The sequence below is a fragment of the Polypterus senegalus genome, chromosome 13 (assembly GCF_016835505.1).
Source record: "Polypterus senegalus isolate Bchr_013 chromosome 13, ASM1683550v1, whole genome shotgun sequence".
NCBI classification, from domain to species: Eukaryota; Metazoa; Chordata; class Cladistia; order Polypteriformes; family Polypteridae; genus Polypterus; species Polypterus senegalus.
Genome location: NC_053166.1, coordinates 29,166,591 through 29,185,924, shown reverse-complemented (window position 1 = coordinate 29,185,924; position 19,334 = coordinate 29,166,591). Strand labels below are relative to the sequence as shown.

Genomic DNA, 19,334 nt, shown 5'->3' with positions numbered 1-19,334 from the left:
ACACATCCTTAATGCTGCACTTCTACTCTGACCAAGTCTCAGGATCATGCACCAGGCTGTCTCTTGCTTGTTAGACCAAAAGAAAGAGAGAGTCTGTTGTGAAATTTCCGGTCTCGGGCAGTCTTGGCAAGAGTGTAGGCATGACATCATATGCATAGCCAAATTTTGAGTCAGTGCTCTTACCTAGCATCTGCGTGGGTAGTTGTGTCATGTGCACATACAGTTTCATTGTACTTCTCAAAAAAAGTGAGAAATGGTGTCAGTTTATGCTGAAAAAAAGTTGAACCAGCTTCTCATTTTCATTTTGTATTCATACATGTATTTCAATAAAAAAAAGTTACATTTAATGCCTCATTTTCGCATAAAGTATTTTTTGCAGTTTAAGGAGCGTTCTGTTTTTATATAGATATTGTCAAGGTTGGGTCATAGAGTTGCACAAGTAAGGCAAGTCCAGGTTTCCAAGGAACATACAAGTACTTTATTACTGCATAGAGAAAGCAGGTACAGTCCCAAGACTTCATTCCAAATAGGAGCTGTTACTTCAATACTCAGTCACACAAGATAGGAGCCACGACACAGGGGCAATCGTCCTGCTTTAGCTCCCTTCTTCAGATGAGAAAAACTGCAGCAGCTTGAAATCACTTCTATGGCAGACTAGTAGAGTGTGAGGAAAAGTAAGTCAAAGCCCAGTGTTAAGTGTTTTAAACATCGAGCAACAAGCATGTTACGCTGTAAGCCTGATCCTGCAAACTACAACTTTATTAACCTTGCCCTTGGTCAACTGTTTACCAGACACAGTAGAGCAGATACGGATCTGTCCTTGCTCTGCTGTCATTAGAGATGGTGAATCACCGGCAATCCCGGTCACATCGTTATACGTATTTTCTCCATATTCGTTATAATGAAATTTCTGTTGTAACAAAATATTTTTATGGTCCCATGAATTTCGTTACAATAGGATTCCACCTGCATACAAAAACATGAACCTTTGAATTGCATTTTTATTGTCATATTCCTCTCATCATCTGCTCTCCCCTGTTGCATTTCTAGGTAAAGGCAAAACTCCTCTTCGTCGGCGAGGACTTCCAACACAGGAGCAATGTTGTGAAAAGGGATGCCAAGTGACCAGTGAGCAGATCAAAGCTGACATGAAAGCTGCTATAGAGAGTCCAGAACAAGGAGCACATGGTGTAAAAGATGCTGGGACAGGAAATGTGCGCACCAGCACCAGTTGTGTTTGTTCAATGCACTGGAGAGATGACTCTAGCAACCACGAAGATACAGCCGCTGGAGCTGGACGCAGTAATGAAGGAACAGTACGTGCACGCTGCACTTGCGGCAGGACTAGAAGGAATGTGGAAGGCAATTCTCTTGCAAGTGAACAATCTAGAGCAGCAACACATGGAAGCACAGCTGCCTCTGTTGCTGGTACTTTACACAGGGGTGCAGGACTTGAAGAAGGAGAAGTGGCTTTTGATGCTGATCGCAGGGCTGAATATGGCACTGTACATATTAATGATGATCCTAGAGAAGATGGTGGTGTAACTGAACATCGAGACGGTTATCCCAGAAGGCCGGTTACTAGAGCAAGTAGCAGGCTATCTCTTATCCCTCTGGTGTCTGAATCAGGTAAGGCTGTATAATCAAGGCATTTTCAGTACTTACCTGTATACTTATGATTTTTAAAATTATTAGATAATAATCAGCTTTCTGTTTCATTTACACTGTATCCACCAGAGTTTTGTGGATACTGAAGAAAAAAAATAGCAGTTTTTGGTGTATATTTATACAATTTTCATTTGTGAGTAAAATATCAATAATAAGGTAAAAGTACAACATGTCACCTTTTAGTTGTTTTTTTGCTGTAGCAGTTAAACATATTATTATTTGTGCATTCCAGCCCACACTTTAAATAAGTTGAAGCTGTAGTACAAATTCATTTGAGAGTAAATTACAATACAATAAGTCTTGATGCAACATTACATCAATAATACATAATTTTTACAATGACTGCTTCCAGTGTCTAAATTTAACTCGGGCCTTTTCTGTATTCAGTAACACCTTTGTACAGTGGAACCTCGGTTCATGAACGTCTAAGTACACGTACAAATCGGTTTACGACCAAAAAGTTTGCCAAACTTTTGCCTCGGTTCACGAGTACACACTCGGTATACGAACAAGCCAGTTTCCCTTTAGGTTTGTACATGTTCAGTCTCTCCCTGTACATTTCCTGTGCAGCGAGAGAGAGAGAGAGCGAGCGCGACACACACACAGGCGCATGAGAGAGAGAGGCACACACAAGAGAGACACACACAGGCGCGTGAGAGAGATAGGCACACACGAAAGAGAGAGGGAGGGCTGGATGCATAAGGTAGAGAAGGCTTGTTTTTGTTTTCAGTTCTGTTTACAGTGATCGGTTCGTAGCGTGCATTGTTACAGTGTTACTTTTCTTGGTGGTTTATTAAATTATGGATTTTTCAAATGTTAATTTTTTCCCTGTGCTTAAGTGTTTTTAGTGAGCGGTTCCTAGCACTATAGTGCGAACTATTGCAGTGTTAGTTTTCTCTGTTGTTCAAGGTTTTCTCAGTGTTATTCAATGTTTTTACATTAGTTTACTATTATGCTGTGCATTCTATGGTATAATTAACTATATTTGTGCTTAAAAACTAAAAAAATATATATTTACATACAGTTCGTACGGTCTGGAACGGATTAATTGTATTTACATACAATCCTATGGGGGAAATTGCTTTGGTTCACGACCAAATCGGTTTACGACCAGTTTTAAAACGAGTTATGGTTGTGAACAGAGGTTCCGCTGTATTTTTGAGTTACCACATTGTTATGATCATCTTGCTGTCTAATGTATTTGAAAGAGTTTTGAGTATACCCTTACATTAAGTTTCTGCTTATTCCAACTGTTAAGTGTTGCATCGGTTTCAGTCATTGAAAAGATTCTCTTTCATACTTTTTAAGGATATAGCTTAAACTTACTTAGTTTTTTCTTCAAAAGAATAATTAAGAGACAGTTTTATTTCAGCTTTTCATCACTGTCAGATTTTCATTGGGTCAATTTTACATCCACCAAGTTATTATTTGGTGATATTGCCTTTAAATTGCTTAACCTGAAGCAAATACTTAGAATAGCCATCCACGTGTTTCTCACAATATTTTGCTGGACTTTTGGCCCATTTCTTCTGACGGAACTGGCATAATTGAGTCAACTTTGTGGGCCTCATTGCTGGGACACATTTCTTTAGTTCAGTCCACAAATTTCCCATGGGAATCAGGTCAGGTCCAATACTGTTACATTGTTGTCTGCAAAGCCTTTTTTTTATAACTACTTTAGAAGTATGCCTTAGTGTCTTTGTCCTGCTGCTGAAGACCCTTCTGTGACCAAGCTTTAGCTTTCTGGCTGATGTCTTGAGGTGTTGCTTTAGAATTTCCAGATCATGTTCCTCCTTCATGATGCTTTCTGTTTTATGAAGTGCACCTGTCCCTTTCCCAGCAAAACACCTTCACAACATAATGCTCTCTTTCCCATGTTTCACAGTTGGAATAGTGTTTTTTGGAGTAACAGCCTCACCACTCAGCCTCCATACATATCGCTGATTGTTATGGCCAAACAGTTCAAATTTTGTTTTATCTGGCAGAGAACTGTCCTGCAGAATGCTACATCTTTGTCCTGGTGAGCAACTAAAAACTGTACTCTAGCTTTTTTGTAACAGTTTTGGAATAGTAATTTCTCCATTGCCATGGCCTGAAAAGTTGTAGAAAAAGAAGTGCTCTGTGTTCCTGATTTCACCAACTTCTTTACCAGTTCCTTAGTTGTTATCTTGGGGTTCTGTTGAACCTTTCAAAACAATATATGTGTCCTTCTTGAACTATGTAATGTCTGTATGGGGTCAGACTTTTTATATCTTCATACAATTAATTTTACAGTTATTCATGGTGCCTTGAACCTTTTGAAGGTGGCTCTTGAGGAGTCACCCGTCTTGTGATGACCCACCTTTTTTGTTCTTTTGTATACTGTTTTAATTCCCAAGGGAAAATTTTCTTTTCGCTTACCCCAACTTACTCAGAGTTTTAAGGGGCATAGCGCAGGGTGAGCTATTTGTACAGTGCCCCTGGAGCATTTACAGGGTAAGGACACTGCACAAGGACCCAACAGAGCAGCATTCCTTATTTCACTGCCAGGCTTTGAACCAGCAACCTTCAAGTTACCAGCCATGATCCTTTAGCCACCTGAAGCCACTGTGGCCCTCCAGGACTGACGTTGCCCACCCCTCTGTCTCATGGACACTTCCGTGCAGCTGTCATAAAGCAGGTTGTCTGGTGGAGGTCTGTAGTATTGGGGAAAAGAAGTTTTACAGTTATGCATACCAGTGCTTTTGAAAAATGTTGAAACACTCAAGTAAAGTATGTGCGATAACTTGTGTCACTGATGAACAATACAACTTAACTGTAGTATTATACAATTACATGGAACTATTCACACAATTACCTACATTAAAGCTGTAAACACAGGGCATCAGAATGTGCACTGGATTTTGAACCTCATTATGTAATATGATTATGAAAGGTGGTTAATTGTGGGTATTTTGTGTCACACCATGCTAGTGAATATGATAAATTAAAGTTATTTATTTATACATGTTTGAGAAAAATAGTACAATTCAGTTAAATACCGTAGGAGACAGATGTCTGTTTTGACATTATGAAACATTTTTTTAAGTGCTTTCAAGATCAAAACCTCGACCAGCAGTAAAGCGAAAAAGAACAGCAGATAAATCTACAAGTACAAGTGATCCTGTTACTGAAGATGACCATGTACAGGTATGTCCAATATCCTAATTTTGGAGGAGTTCGACACGATTTTTTAGAAATAATTTCTTTGATGTTTTTCCCAAACTGCAAGTCAATAAATTTGATTTCTTCCTGTAAAATGTTCATTTGGGAAGGATTCTCTCCTTCAGGATTTGCATTTTGGTGGGTGATGAACACCTTTCAAGTCACTTAATGTCTGACGATGAGCATATCATCATTAGGTAATCCATATCAAAATGCATCTAGTTTTTCATTTTTTTCAGTTATGTTTGAGCATGTTCTATTTTTGTTCACTGTAGTGTTTTCTAAATGTGGTTTCTTTAACAGTGTTTTAGTAAAAATATATGTGTTTGTGACTTTGGATACAACTGGATGACTTGACATATGAATTATGTGCCACAAGTAACATGAGTAGGGAATCCATTCCCGGGAATTCGGGATATCCCGCATGTCATTCCTGGGAATCCCAGGCTCCTGGGGATGACACATTGCACGGGCATCTCACATGTGAACGGTTTTAGAATGACCGACACTTATTTTTAATAAAACTGCTGCAATATGTTCATACCAATAAAAGACTAACCTTATCTACAAGCAGTTCATGCTGTCATATAAGTACATGTATGTAGTTCAGGGGTGCCCACACTTTTTCGGCTTGCGAGCTACTTTTAAAATGACCAGGTCGAAATGATCTACCTACATTAAAAATGCTATATATATATATTGCATAGTTTTACTGTAAAATAATGCAAAAAGTACGTGACACGTGTTTCGCCCTAATTCTGGGCTCATCAGGTGTACACACTCACTGCATGTCAGCATCAGAGGCAAATCCACGGCGTGTGGTTTGTTTGACAGCATGTAGATCGGTGTAATTACATTCATGGCATTCGTAGTCTGAATCACAATCTGATTGTATGGGTGCATGTGGGATGACCAGTGTGTTATTAGAAAAGAGATCTCAGACTGGCTGCCCTGTATGTCAATCAAGTGGCAAATGCCATAGGGAGGATATATGATAGACTAACGTTTAAAAAAAAAAACATTTTTTTGAATGCAACGCGATTTACCTGATCAGTTACGGATACACTTGTTCTAAACAACGCCCGCGCTCACCATTGCTCTGAAACACCGCAATTTCAGCTTGAAATTACTGATGCATCCAGTTTCTTGTCATCATTCTGTGATTAAGTTTCTTGGCACAGATAATGCGGATGCAACAGACTGACGCATTGCAATTTCAAGTTGCTGTTCAAACCTGTTGTCTGACAGACGTCAATGAAGTCTGCCCTGTCCTGGCATTCGCGAGTTGCCGAGTGCAGACTCCTCCCAGTCCACTATACTCCATCTTAGTCGGAGCTGGGAGACTGATGACTGCTGCTGGTTGACTAAATTAATCTGCAAAACACAACACCGTGGACCAGAAAACCGTGCCATTTAATTATTTTCAAGTATAACTCTGTTATTTCTTGATTGATTTTTACACACTATATATGTGAGCTTGGCAATTTCCGGTTTCCCGGGAATTACAGCAGTTTCCCGGGAATGGATTCCCTAAACATGAGATATTTTCATGGATGTTTTTATATCGGTTGTTGTTGTCCTGATCACTATAGACACCTGTTCTACTTAGGGGGACCCAAAATTGCCAGAATCATTCAGTAGCACAGTATTAGGTTGTAGTTATGCTGCTAGGTTTCACGGCTTACAGTATTGTTGATCTGTTTGCTGAGTAGCATTGTGCGTAGTTGGTCAAGATGCATATTTCTGACATTTATTCTGTGGTTGTGTGTGTAACTTAAGCAATTTGTTTCTTCATCCAGAGAAAGCCATGTCTTGTTTTTTCACATATCATGACAATGATGGCCACATTTTTCAACACTTGACAGACTTGTTAATAAACATTTTCCCGGTGATCAGACTGTTAATCAATGAATTCACACTGTCATCAGGAAAAAAACGAAGCCACAACGCATGCAAAACAGCATTGTGCAACATGACAACGCACCTGTAGTCATTGCGTTATTAGTCAAAGAGTTTTTAAACAAAAAATTAACACCTCCTGTATTCGCCAGGTCTTGCTCCTTGTGAGTCTTTCTTTTTTTTTTTTTTGTTCTTGAAATTAAAATTGAGACTGAAGGGAAAATGATTTGCTATTGTGTTGGAGGTCCTGGAAAAAATTGCCAGAGGCTCTCTATACGGTTACAAAAGAGAAGTACAGGAAATGTTAACAGAAATAGGAGAAGTGCTAGAAAAAGTGTCTTGCATCTCAAGGAGAGTATTTTGACAGTGACTAAAAGGGAGTTGTAAGTTTTTTACATTTTTTCAATAAACTATTTCAGGAATTGCTAGGATCCTCCCTTGTTTCAGACACTTAATCTCTGTTCTGTATGAAAACATGAGATACATTTTTCCCTTCTGTAATCACTAAAAATTATATGAGGTAAGTAGCATATAAAATGTATCATTTTTCAGTGGAATATTCCTTTAAAGCTGATGATATTGGTTATTATTAATCTCTCTGTTTCAGTAACATTTTGCACTGTTTTTGTTATCAATGTAGACAACAGTTACATAATAGCTAATGAATTAGGAAACTGTTTCAGAAACTCCTTGCTTGCAATCGTTATTCAGTTCATTTTTTGACCATAACTTAGTAATGCCAGTGTTAAATTGCAACTTTATTTATCCAGCTGAAGAATTAGTTGCGTGCTTGAATCGGTAGCAGAGATACCCTAATATTCTAGTAGATTTTTGTCTCATAAAATGCAGAATTGTGTTTCATTATGGTAGTAACATGTCTCTAAAGTCATTTCCATTATGCTTAATAGTTGCAATAGGTTTACTGTGGAGGAAGTCTTTGGTTTTCAGGAAACATAACAGGGCTCAAAATGTTCCATCTTATACTGTATACTGTTTATCATTTCTCAAAAAAATCTAAAATATGGTCCAGGTGTTTTTTTGACAAATTTGAGGTAAACAATAAAAGTTATTCTTCATTAGCATTACATTATTTTGTTGGTACTTTGTCACAGATACTTTTCTATTTTGTATGTTTCTCATAATGGTCTTGTGAACTGTAACTTGTGCATGAGGTGCTGTATACTGTAAATTAAACCATCTTGAATTTGAGTGGACGTGACAGATTTCAGTTTACAGCTGATTTTAGTCCAGTTTAAACTTATTCTGTCTTGCATTTTTTGGCCACAAAATGTACATTTTGTGGCAGTGGAATGGGTCTTGTGGTGGAGCACTATGTACCTTATTTGCCTGGGCAGTATTGAACCAATAAGAATTCCGACAACTAGTGTCAGTGCATCACTAGTGTTAAAAATAGAAATAGTATTTGCTTCCTGACTATATTTTTAAATGCACTTTTGCTTTTAGATCTTGTGCTCTATGCCACGTTTGCACACAGAAACCCTTTGTATGTAAAGCAAACATTGCAGAAGGACCTTTTTTAATAAATACTTTAACCACCTTGGCATTATGCTTTCCCCAGAAAAACAAGCTGAATGTTGATTTTTTTTTTTTTTTCAACAACAAAAATGTTCTGTGTAATATAAACTTGTAAATACCAAAACACCAACACAAATACAGTAGGAAAGGCATGTCTAGTGTCTACTTCTCTACTTATAAAGATTTAGTACAATTCCTTCATATGATATATTTTGAAACAGTCACAAACTCGCATGCACTGTTCGAGCAGATGTCAGAAGATTTTTTTTTTTTTTTAATATTTCTTTTCCTGCTGCTTGCGCATGTCAAGGTAGAGTGTCAGTGCCTTCACGATCGCCAATGCCCATTGTGTTGTTGTAGCCTACCACAGCATAAGGCATTGTGACTTCCTCATTTTCGCTGACATAAGCATTGGCAGTTGCTGCATTGTGAAAAGTGCATAGGAGGCAGATGTGTTTCTTGTCCTTCCACTTGATCACAATCATTTTGCTTTTTTACCACATACTTATTGCACCATCCTGCAGCATGACTCATTCACAGGACAGGAGTCAAGAGGCATATCTTGGTGTTTTGTTTTATTTATTTTTTTCCTTTGAAGTAAAATCTCAAGTAGTTCACATGAGGTTTAGAAAACTGTTCATCATTATACAGTACACAGATGATGTAGCAATGCCATATTGAATGTACTTGCCATCCCACTTGGTCCCTCTACACTTTTAAAATAGCGACTTACAGATATAACTAGAGCTTGTTTCACAAAGCAAGTAGAACTTGATACTGAATCATGCCCGTTGGGGTGCGATGTACTGTATCCACAACAGCCTTCTGTTGTTAACAATGAGACTTTCATCAATACTTATTTCACAATTGGGTCAATACACTTTCTGCATATTTTTGTTGATCGCCTCATACACATCCTATAGTTTGTACAATTTCAGTGCTTGGGTGATTGGCTTCATCATAGTCATTGTTATTAGTGAAATGTAGTTATTTCCTAATGAGTGAAAAACAATGTTCACTCATAGCATCAACAGAAATGGGTATCTGCAACAACTGTGTTATGGACCAGTACCATCTCTGGACTGGTTTGCCCACTATGCCCTGCAGTATCAGGAGAATGAAAAATACCCACATGTCATCTGAACCAGCAGGCTGGCATTTACTGCAAGAAGCAAATGGTTTCCTGTGACTTTTCCGACACTGCTTATCATAGCAATTTAACTATTTTCTCCACCAGACTGTAATCAACAAATCGTATATAGCCCAGATATTCATGATCAACAGACATTTTAGCCTATAGTTTTCTGTAAATGTGCAATTAGAAGGTGCAGGATTGTCAGCAGTAGTATGAAACCAGCACCAAACACGAACATGACTGAAACTTGGCAGGTGGGAATCTTCCAAACCGATGTCCATTTTACTGTCTGTGTCAATGTGTGATGGCAATTTAAATATCATCATGACTATCATTTGATTCAAGCAAAGTTCCAGTTTTAGTTTGTTCAAAATCTGGCTTTTATGGATTTTCATTTGCCATTGTTTTTTTCGTTGAAGATAAAGTGGCAGAATGCATAGAAAGTTTCATATTTGCACCATGATTTTATTTCATCCACTAAATGGCAGCAGAATACTGTCTTCAAGAGTTATTTGGGTGTAACACTGTAAGGTGCCTCATTAAACGTCACCCCAAGTCTGACTCTGGTTTAACTGTATTTCCATGGAATTCCAAGTCTGAGTCATGCTCGGGTTAATGCCAAGGAGATGCACTCCGTGATCAAAGGATAAGGATACTGTAGAGCTGACAGTGCTGATGAGAGCATGAATCTCTGTTCTGAATATGCTTAATCAAAGTTGCCATCCCTGTCATGGTACCCTCATATACACACCAATAATCACTCGTTCCTCCAGGCCACTTTTCAATTAAGCAAGCATTCACATCTTTGAGAAAAACACTTCAGTCTCATAGAATGGCAGACAGGTTTTTAATTAAGAATATGCAGTTTTTTTCCCAGTTAATATCTGAACATTAATATAATAACATTTGGTTTTGAAATTTCAGTTACTGTAAAGCATAAAAGTGTTGCATTTTGTTCTAATGGATTATGCTTTATTAATACAGAGTATTGTTCACCAGTAATTTTACTGAGGTAACTGTTGACCTGAGGACAGTAACACTATTGTTCTGAGGAGACAGAGATCCATTGTACCACAGCATATTGGATGCGCTTATTTCTGATTTTATATTAAACTTAAAGAAATCTAAAGATAACAGGTAGCAAACTGAACCCAACAAATACTTTAAATCTGACTATTAATATCCTATCATCTTTAACTTATCCTATAACAAAAAGATTCGATTAGAGCCATTCTAATCTCATAATTTATGTGTAATTTGCTTATATGTAAATAAATCTTTCCAAGAACGACTCTAATCTAAAACTTACTGTTACAGTTTTTAAACAAACTTTTACTGTATTGTCCACGAAGCTAAAAGTGAACCCATTTGTTTTGTGCTTGTTTTTACAATATACAGAGTTTCCACTAGGTGTCAGAATTTCAACATTTTTAATTTCTTGTTTCTTTACATCTCTGCTGCAGGTTCTCAATCTTAAATCAAAAAATCTTGTTGGAATCACATTAACAAACTGCGGTATAACCGATCTAGTTTTGAAAGACTGCCCGAAAATGATGTTTATTCATGGTAGGTGCTTCTTGATACTTCAGTAGCACATACTTTTGTTGTTCTTCAATTTCATATTGATATTTGCTTTCTTCCTTTTTGTTATATCCTACTCCAGCCACCAGGTGTCGTGTGCTGAAGCACTTAAAGGTGGATAATGCTCCAATTGTAAATCGCTTTGATTATGCACAGTGTAAAAAACTGAATATTGAGCAAGTCCTTGACCAGATTTTAAGAATGCCACCAGAGAGGAACCGAATTATTTATTTACGACCAATGCAGCAGGTAAGAAACCAGTTTTAAATGTGATATTGTAGAGGAGCATGTAATAAATCCAGCGACAGCAGGAGTTCAGCAACCTCCATGTCTAGTTTATTTGCTTTGATTGCAGTTTGTTAGTAGAGCTATTTTATTTGTGTTTATATCAAGAAAAAGGAAAAAAGTCTTTTAGGGAGCATTATTCAGGAATTCTGAATCATGTAATCTTTTATTGTCATTTGTATAATAGTCACTGAAGTAATTTGGTATGTCCTCATATGATCAGTATAAATTTAAGTTCAACAGTGCTGTATTCATTTTATATATAATCTGTTTGGAGTAAGAATATTTTTGCTATTTTTGTTCAGGGTCTCCAAAAGGAAAAATGAAACAAAACATGTTTAGATGTCACTTGACCTCATGCAGTGTGTCCACATTAATATTGATTATATTCAAATAGTTCACTTTTTACAGGAATACCATTTAAGTCTTGTTACAAAACATGCTTTTTATAATGATATTAACAGTTTGCTATGTTATTCATCACTGTCTATGAGCCTTTGTTCTATCTTAGGGTGCTTATAAATCTGGTGTTTCTTGTTTATTTCATCTTCAAATTACCTACAACATAGTTATTGTCTAGGTCTAATTCATTGTCATATTCTGAAAGTTTCTATTTAATTTTGTTATATAGCATTTACACTACTATTTATGTTTTAACAGTCCTATTAAAAGGGAAAAAAAAGATTTCAGTTTCTTATTCATTGCATTTTTGTTTATGTACATCATATTCTATAAAGTCACAAGCACATTGTGATTTATTGTACAGAATCACAACCTACACTGCATACAAGCTAACTTATAATGTGTATTGTAATCGTGTGCATAGGACTGAATAGAAGCTGAACATTTTCTTGACATATTGCTTCCCTAATGAATTTTTAAGCTGCTTTTATGTGGAGGGAATCTGGTCATTATACCTGAAAGTTAGAGATAAAGATAAGCAGTTAGCAGCTTCTGTTTATGTAAGGGTTAAGGAATACTGCGGTATTTTGTGCCGTGTTCTGTTATGCTTCTCTTTCTCATGTATCATGTCTTTTGAAAGGAAAAAGACGAAGAAGCAACCTGCATCTGTGATAGCTAAATAGATAAAAAGTGAAAGGCAGTAATAGAAAAGAACAGATGACTGCAGTTTTGGTTTAGCTTGTTTTTGTAGGTCTCCAGTCTAAATTAAAAATTCCAGAAACATATCAAGTCTTGCCGGTGTATTTGATCTTTATATTTTTAACCATTGTGTAGAAGAATGAAAAAGTAACAAAGATTTTCAAAGCAGCAGTTCAAGGATAATATAATTCCAGAAATGGTTGTAATTTTATGATTTTCCATTTGTTTTACAGGTTGATACACTTGCACTTGAAAAGATGATCTTCAGTGGACCTTATCCCTATCATATCTGTATCATCCATGAATTTAGCAATCCACCTAACGTGAGGAACAAGGTTCGAATTCGCAGTTGGATGGACACCATAGCCAACATTAATCAGTACGTCTTATTAGAAAAAGTATACCAATGAAGCGTGCTATTGGCTAAATCTGTTTTTGTCACTGCTTTGTTTTAGCTAAGTATTAAGTAACATATAAAGCTAAACATTCTTCAGCTACTGGGAAGGTTTAAGCATTGAGTGTGATGCAGACACAAAAAATTCCACTTTCCACCTGACTCGTTTTAAAAATGTTACTGAAATTCATAGTATGAACATTTCACATACAAATGAAGATAAAAAATTGCTGATACACAAAGAAAACGTCTTGCTTATGATGTTTCTATTCAAGGCATGCATATTGTTTGTATTGTTACTATACATGTATTACATTGATACATTAATATGTACAGTTACAAAACTATGCCACCGTACCTTTCCAGTTTGCAAATTCTTTCTAATTTTATCAGTCTAAAATGTTGCATTATAATTCAAGCGGAGTGACAGGAAGGTTTCGTTGAAATGCTACTTACAGTGGGCAAAACAGAATTTTATATTATCGTATGTACAGTAGCTGTGTAAAACTAACATTCCGTTATAATTAAGCAAACAAATTAACTCACCAAGATTGGATCTTATACATCCGTCAGTGTTTATGTTCTTAATTTGTTTATTTCTGGGTTTCAAAAGCAGGAATGCATCGGCAAGGCAGAAACAGTTTTACATGAGGGTGCCTGTCTATCTCAAAAGTGTGAGCATGTACACACCACCACCACTGGGTCAATTCGGAATCAGCAATCAGTCTAACAGGAGCATCTTTGGAATGTGGGAAGAAAACCAAACATTTATGTTTGTAAGCCTAATGCAGTTGCATAGAAAAATTGGAGATATATTGAAATAATTATTTTACACACAGGCACATTACCAAGTGTGTTGTGACTGAGCCACGCAGCAAGGTGGGACTTATTGAGATGGAGAAAGCTCAGCTAATGGCACCAGGAAGTTCTTCACTCTCAGTGTTCAGAAGCAGTATGTGCTCAGCTAGGGCCTGGAGTTCTCCTTTAGCTTAGGCTCTTTCTAAGGGCCCTTGTAATCTACATGTCGTAGGTTTGCAGCAGACCATTGGCATTTACCACAGTGCAGATCTACAAACTGAGATGGTTCTTGGTGTGAGTCTACAGAAATTAGGGAATCCATTCCCGGGAATGAAACTGCTAAGCTCGCATATATAGTGTGTAAAAGTGTAAAAATCGATCAAGAAGAGTTATAGTTGAAAACACACACAACCACAGAATAAATGTCAGAAATATGCATCTTGACCAACTGCGCACAATGCTACTCAGTAAACAGATCAACAATACTGTAAGCCGTGAAACCTAGCAGCATAACTACAACCTAATACTGTGCTACTGACTGATTCTGGCAATTTTTGGGTCCCCCTAAGTAGAACAGGTGTCTATAGTGATCAGGACAACAACAAACGATATAAAAACATCCATGAAAATATCTCATGTTTAGGGAATCCATTCCCAGAAAAACTGCTGTAATTCCCGGGAAACCGGAAATTGCCAAGCTCACATATATAGTGTGTAAAAATCAATCAAGAAATAACAGAGTTATACTTGAAAATAATTAAATGGCACGGTTTTCTGGTCCAAGGTGTAGTGTTTTGCAGATTAATTTAGTCAACCAGCAGCAGTTATCAGTCTCCCAGCTCCGACTAAGACGGAGTATAGTGGACTGGGAGGAGTCTGCACTCGGCAACTCACGAATGCCGGGACAGGGCAGACTTCATTGACATCTGTCAGACAACAGCTTTGAACAGCAACTTGAAATTGCAATGCGTCAGTCTGTTGCATCCGCATTATCTGTGCCAAGAAACTTGCCATCTCAGAATGATGACAAGAAACTGGAAGCTGAAATGGTGGTGTTTCACATCAACGGCAAGCGCGGGCGTTGTTTAGAACAAGTGTATCTGTATCTGATGACTGTGCTGCCTACTTCAGTGGAGGCAAAGCGGGCTTTCTCAGCAGCTGATGTACTCTACATGAAGTACGCTCTCGCCTGGACGACCGCATGCTGGACAAGTTATGCTTTCTACGCTCTTATTACCGCAACTAAGTAGATGAGGGGTGTCCACAGTTTTTCGGCTTACGAGCTGCTTTTAAAATGACCAGGTCGAAATGATCTGCCTACATTAAAAAGTGTGTGTATATATATATATATATATATATATATATATATATATATATATATATATATATATATATATGTATGTATATATATATATATATATATATATATATATATATATATATATATATATATATATATACACTGAGTATACTGTATACATAAAATATATGTTGTCATACCTTGCATAACTGAATAACCTTTATGGCACAATAACAATTCAATACATTTATGGTCACTACAGAATTTGGATTTAATAATCTTCATGTGGGAAAAGGCTGACTCACATAAATAGGTAGAGCCAAATAATGCAGTCAAGGAGCTTTTGAATTTAGCTGGGTGAAAAATGACGGCTCTTCAATTAACTGCAATTTTAGTTCCCTCTCTTTTCTCTTTCTCAGATCGCTTTTCGGAAGGAAGTCAGTTTCTTAGTTTTTATGAACAGTTCGAAAGTGCCTTTCCACATTTTCCTTCTTTGGAATAGCAATGATAGATTGACAGATCAGACAAACGCACTTTGATTGTGACATTGTGAGAGAAAAAAAATCCTTTTCTAATTCCACATCCAGCCCATACCCTCCCCAAACAATTTTTTTTAAATCCCGTCTTTAGTCGATATAAATTGGAAGGCTAACTAGATCACAGCCGGAGTTTTGCAGTAGCTCGCGCGTTTGATCTTGAGTGCGGGATGACCAGTGTCTTAGAAGAAAGGAGATCTCAGACTGGCCGCCCTGTATGATGATCAAGTGGCAAATGCCATAGGGAGGATATATGTATATATATATGATACACTAACGTTTAAAAACAATTTTTTTTTAATGAAACGCGATCTACCTGCACTACCTTTGTGATTGACACATTGGGCACCCCTGAACTAGATACATGTACTTGTGTGACAGCATGAACTGCTTATAGATAAGGTTAGTCTTTGATTGGTGTCAACATATTGCAGTAGTTTTATTAAAAATAAGTGTCAGTCGTTCTAAAACCGTTCACATGTGAGATGCCCATGCACTGTGTCATCCCCGGGAGCCCGGGATTCCCGGGAATGATATGTGGGATTCCCAAATTCCCGGGAATGGATTCCCTAACAGAAATACATATATTGTTTCAGATATACTAGATGTACAGTTCTAAATCAGTAAAAGAAATAAGTAGATAGGATAGTTTTGGATTAAATATTTCACCACAGCATTCCCCACAGTATTTTTGCCATCTGCCATTTCAAAGTTCAGTGAATTACTCCATTGTTTGTGAAAAAATGTTCTTAGTGAAAAAAGACTCTGCAGGCATCCATCACATTTTTAAAGTACTTTAAGGTGCAGAAGGGGCAGGATATCTGCCTGTGGTGATTAGGTGGGTAGAAAAATTATACTATAAAACAAATACTTTGCCTTTCTGGCAAAACTCTAGTCACATGCATCAGTTTATTTTTCTTAAGTTACTGTTGAAACAACAAATGTGGTGACTGTCAATGAAAAAATCTTTTGTTTTTTTTTTTCTTCAATTAAACTTTGCTCAGCAAATAATTACAAAAGGGTACTTACTGTATGCCATATTGTCGAGCATTTGAACAGCAAATGTGCACCTGAACTTCTGTTTCCAGCAGGGGGCAGTGTAGGCTGGAATTGGGTCTCTGTTCATTTCATGAATTGAGTCAATTTTATTTTGCTGACACTGTGTTTTCTGTATACTTTGTGCAAGCTCATGTTTAAAACCACTTCCACAGACTAACACTGTTCAGGTATGTTGTGTTTAAAACTTGTTCATAATCTCCACTCCACTCACAAAACATTACTGTTAATGCAATTTTTGTATTTTGCATCACGTTCTTTAATAAATGTTTCTTTTTTTATTATATGTGTTAAACAGAGAGCTCATAAAGTACGAGTTTTTCCCTGAAGCTAGTCGAACAGAAGATGATGTGAAGAAATACCCACACTACCCATGGGGGAGAGATATTTACACGTTAGAAGGTAAATCCGTTTGGCCCTTGAGCAAGCCCCTTAACCTGAAAATTGCTCCAACAATTGCTCCTGTACAATGGCTGACCCTGTGCTCTGACCTCCAAAGGTCATGCAAAAGGACAATTTCCCCTCAGGGTTAATAAAATATACAAAATCAAGTCAAATAAAGGTCTGTTAATGGTTGCTTCAGCTGATTAAATACTTGGAACACATGTCAACGCAATCCTTATGTACCCATCCTTCTCTTTTAGGGCTGGTGGATGGTGCCCCCTACTCACTAATAACAGACTTTCCATGGCTGCGCTCCCTCCGGACAGCAGAACCTAACAGTTATGCACGTTATGACTTTGAAGACGATGAGAGCAGTAAGTGTTAGCAAGGGTCAAGTATAAAGATTTTGAAAAGTAAATTATGGAATTTAGAAAGAGTCTGATTATGCCAAGAAACTTGCTGCACATATTGGTGAATTTATGTCATTTAAAATTGTGATGTTAAGGCTTAACATACTTGAATTTTTGTTTTTGTTTTATTAATAAACCAGACAGTGTTTTGGAAGAATTCATCCAGAAAACAGACCAAACAGACATAAATTGTATTTTTCTGTACTGTTTCTCTTTCAGCAACTATTTATGCCCCCAGAAGAAAAGGACAGCTTTCAGCAGATATCTGTATGGAGACAATAGGAGAGGAGATTTCAGAAATGCGTCAGATCAGACGAGGAGTCTTCCAGAGAGTAGTAGCCATATTTATTCACTATTGTGATGTCAGAGGAGAGCCTGTGGAGGATGACTATATCTGAACAGAAGATCAGGACTGTCTGTCATTTGTAGTCATATTTATGAGATGGGTTTATAAAGAGAGATTTGTTCTCCCTGCAATAAATGCAGCAGTGGTGTTTGCATCTGTTCTGACTTTTCAGAGGTCCTGAGGTTCGATTGTTCCTTTTAGTTTACTACCACTGTGTCTATAAGAAAAAAAAAATACAAGGCACTGTATTGGCAGTGCTTTCTTCCACAGGAGACTGTCTTCATACCCATCATATGTCAACTTGCACATGTGCAACTATTATGATTGAAAAAACAAACTATGTAGTGTTTAATCCAGAACTGTATGATTGTGCAGTGTGAGACAACCTGCTGGTATTTGAGTGGATTCAGTTTTTCTTTTGTTGTGTGTATCTTGTAGATAGATTCTAATATTTTTGAGGGAATAACCATGTAGAGCAAGAAGAGAGAAAAGATCACATCACTTCTGAGTTGGTTCATTGTTTTTTTTTTTATTTGCTGTATTGAATTACTGTATTTTATTAATTTTATTTTAGTATTTAATTTATATCTATTTTCCTTTTTGAGACAGGAATGTGTTATGATTCTGCATTTATTTTCAAATTATTGTGTAATTTTTAAAACAAAATATGTAAGATGTGTAAAATGGTGTTTTTGCAAGGCTTGTATTGTTCCTCTGATAGTGTACAAGAGGGCACAGTCACAGGATGTCACTTAGGAGTATGCGAGTGTTGATTCACCTGAAAACAAAGTGCAATGAAAAAACTTGAAATAGGTGCGGCCTTCAGCTTTTCATCCACTGAATGTTTCCTTCAATCTTATCAAATACAAAACAGACGCAATTTAAAAACGCCACATTGAGGTTTCTCTTTATTTACAATTCAGCAGGAAATGTTAAATGTCACTGGATCTTTAGGCGCTCCCATTTTAAGGTAAAATGTTCATCAGAATACATATAACATGAATATGTATAGTTTACAGTATAAATGGGTTATGATTGGACTAAACTTTATATGCTCCTTACTCCTTCTTGCCAGGTAAAACTTAACTGAGGAATAAGGCCATATTCTTTAGGGTGCCTTTTCCATTGCTTTTACACATTTCTCGTTCGTTGATGAAAAAGCATTTTCTTATTCTGTAAATGGAATTTTCACATTATGTAGCATAATCTGTTTCCTTAGTGTATATTACGTTTACAATAAGTCCTGGAAAGTGTCTAGGTCCATTTCATGAGCTTGCAGTTGGACTACAAAATTGTGTGAAGCTGCAGAAATGCCAAAGACCAAGCAGATCATGATGTATGCTGTCCAGGTTGCTGATTTAAAGTGATTCTATTTTATATAAAACTGTGAAACTTAAGATTTTAATTGATCTAAAGAACATCATGTGTAACCAAAGGCACAGCAAGATGTGAACAATGCAGTTTAAGATCTTCTTTTTGTATGAGGATCCATTAAAAAAAAAAACTAATGATAAACAAGTTTATGATTATGTTTAGTAGAATATAATTAGTTCATTGTCTTGCTGCCTCTACACCTGACACTTGGCTAAGAGGGACTCTGAAGAATTACTTACGTGAGTTAGTCCTATCTTGCTTATGTTGAGGTGATGCAGTTCTGTTTCATACATAAATATATAATTAGGATTGATTTTACACCTTTGTAACAGTCAAGGCTGTCCTTGG

At 36.9% G+C, this 19,334-nt stretch overlaps 1 protein-coding gene across 1 annotated transcript in view; it reads left to right on the top strand.

Annotated features, from left to right (window-relative positions):
- Positions 1-19,116, top strand: part of fbxo38 (F-box protein 38) — a 48,529-nt gene extending 29,413 nt beyond the window's left edge. The window contains exons 15-22 of the mRNA XM_039774515.1: positions 1,051-1,629; positions 4,736-4,836; positions 10,885-10,987; positions 11,085-11,251; positions 12,622-12,767; positions 16,771-16,874; positions 17,117-17,230; positions 17,486-19,116. Coding sequence (XP_039630449.1) covers positions 1,051-1,629; positions 4,736-4,836; positions 10,885-10,987; positions 11,085-11,251; positions 12,622-12,767; positions 16,771-16,874; positions 17,117-17,230; positions 17,486-17,664 — 1,493 coding nt within the window. The 3' untranslated portion in view covers positions 17,665-19,116. The remainder of the gene's footprint in view (positions 1-1,050; positions 1,630-4,735; positions 4,837-10,884; positions 10,988-11,084; positions 11,252-12,621; positions 12,768-16,770; positions 16,875-17,116; positions 17,231-17,485) is intronic.
- The last annotated feature ends 218 nt before the right edge of the window (positions 19,117-19,334 follow it).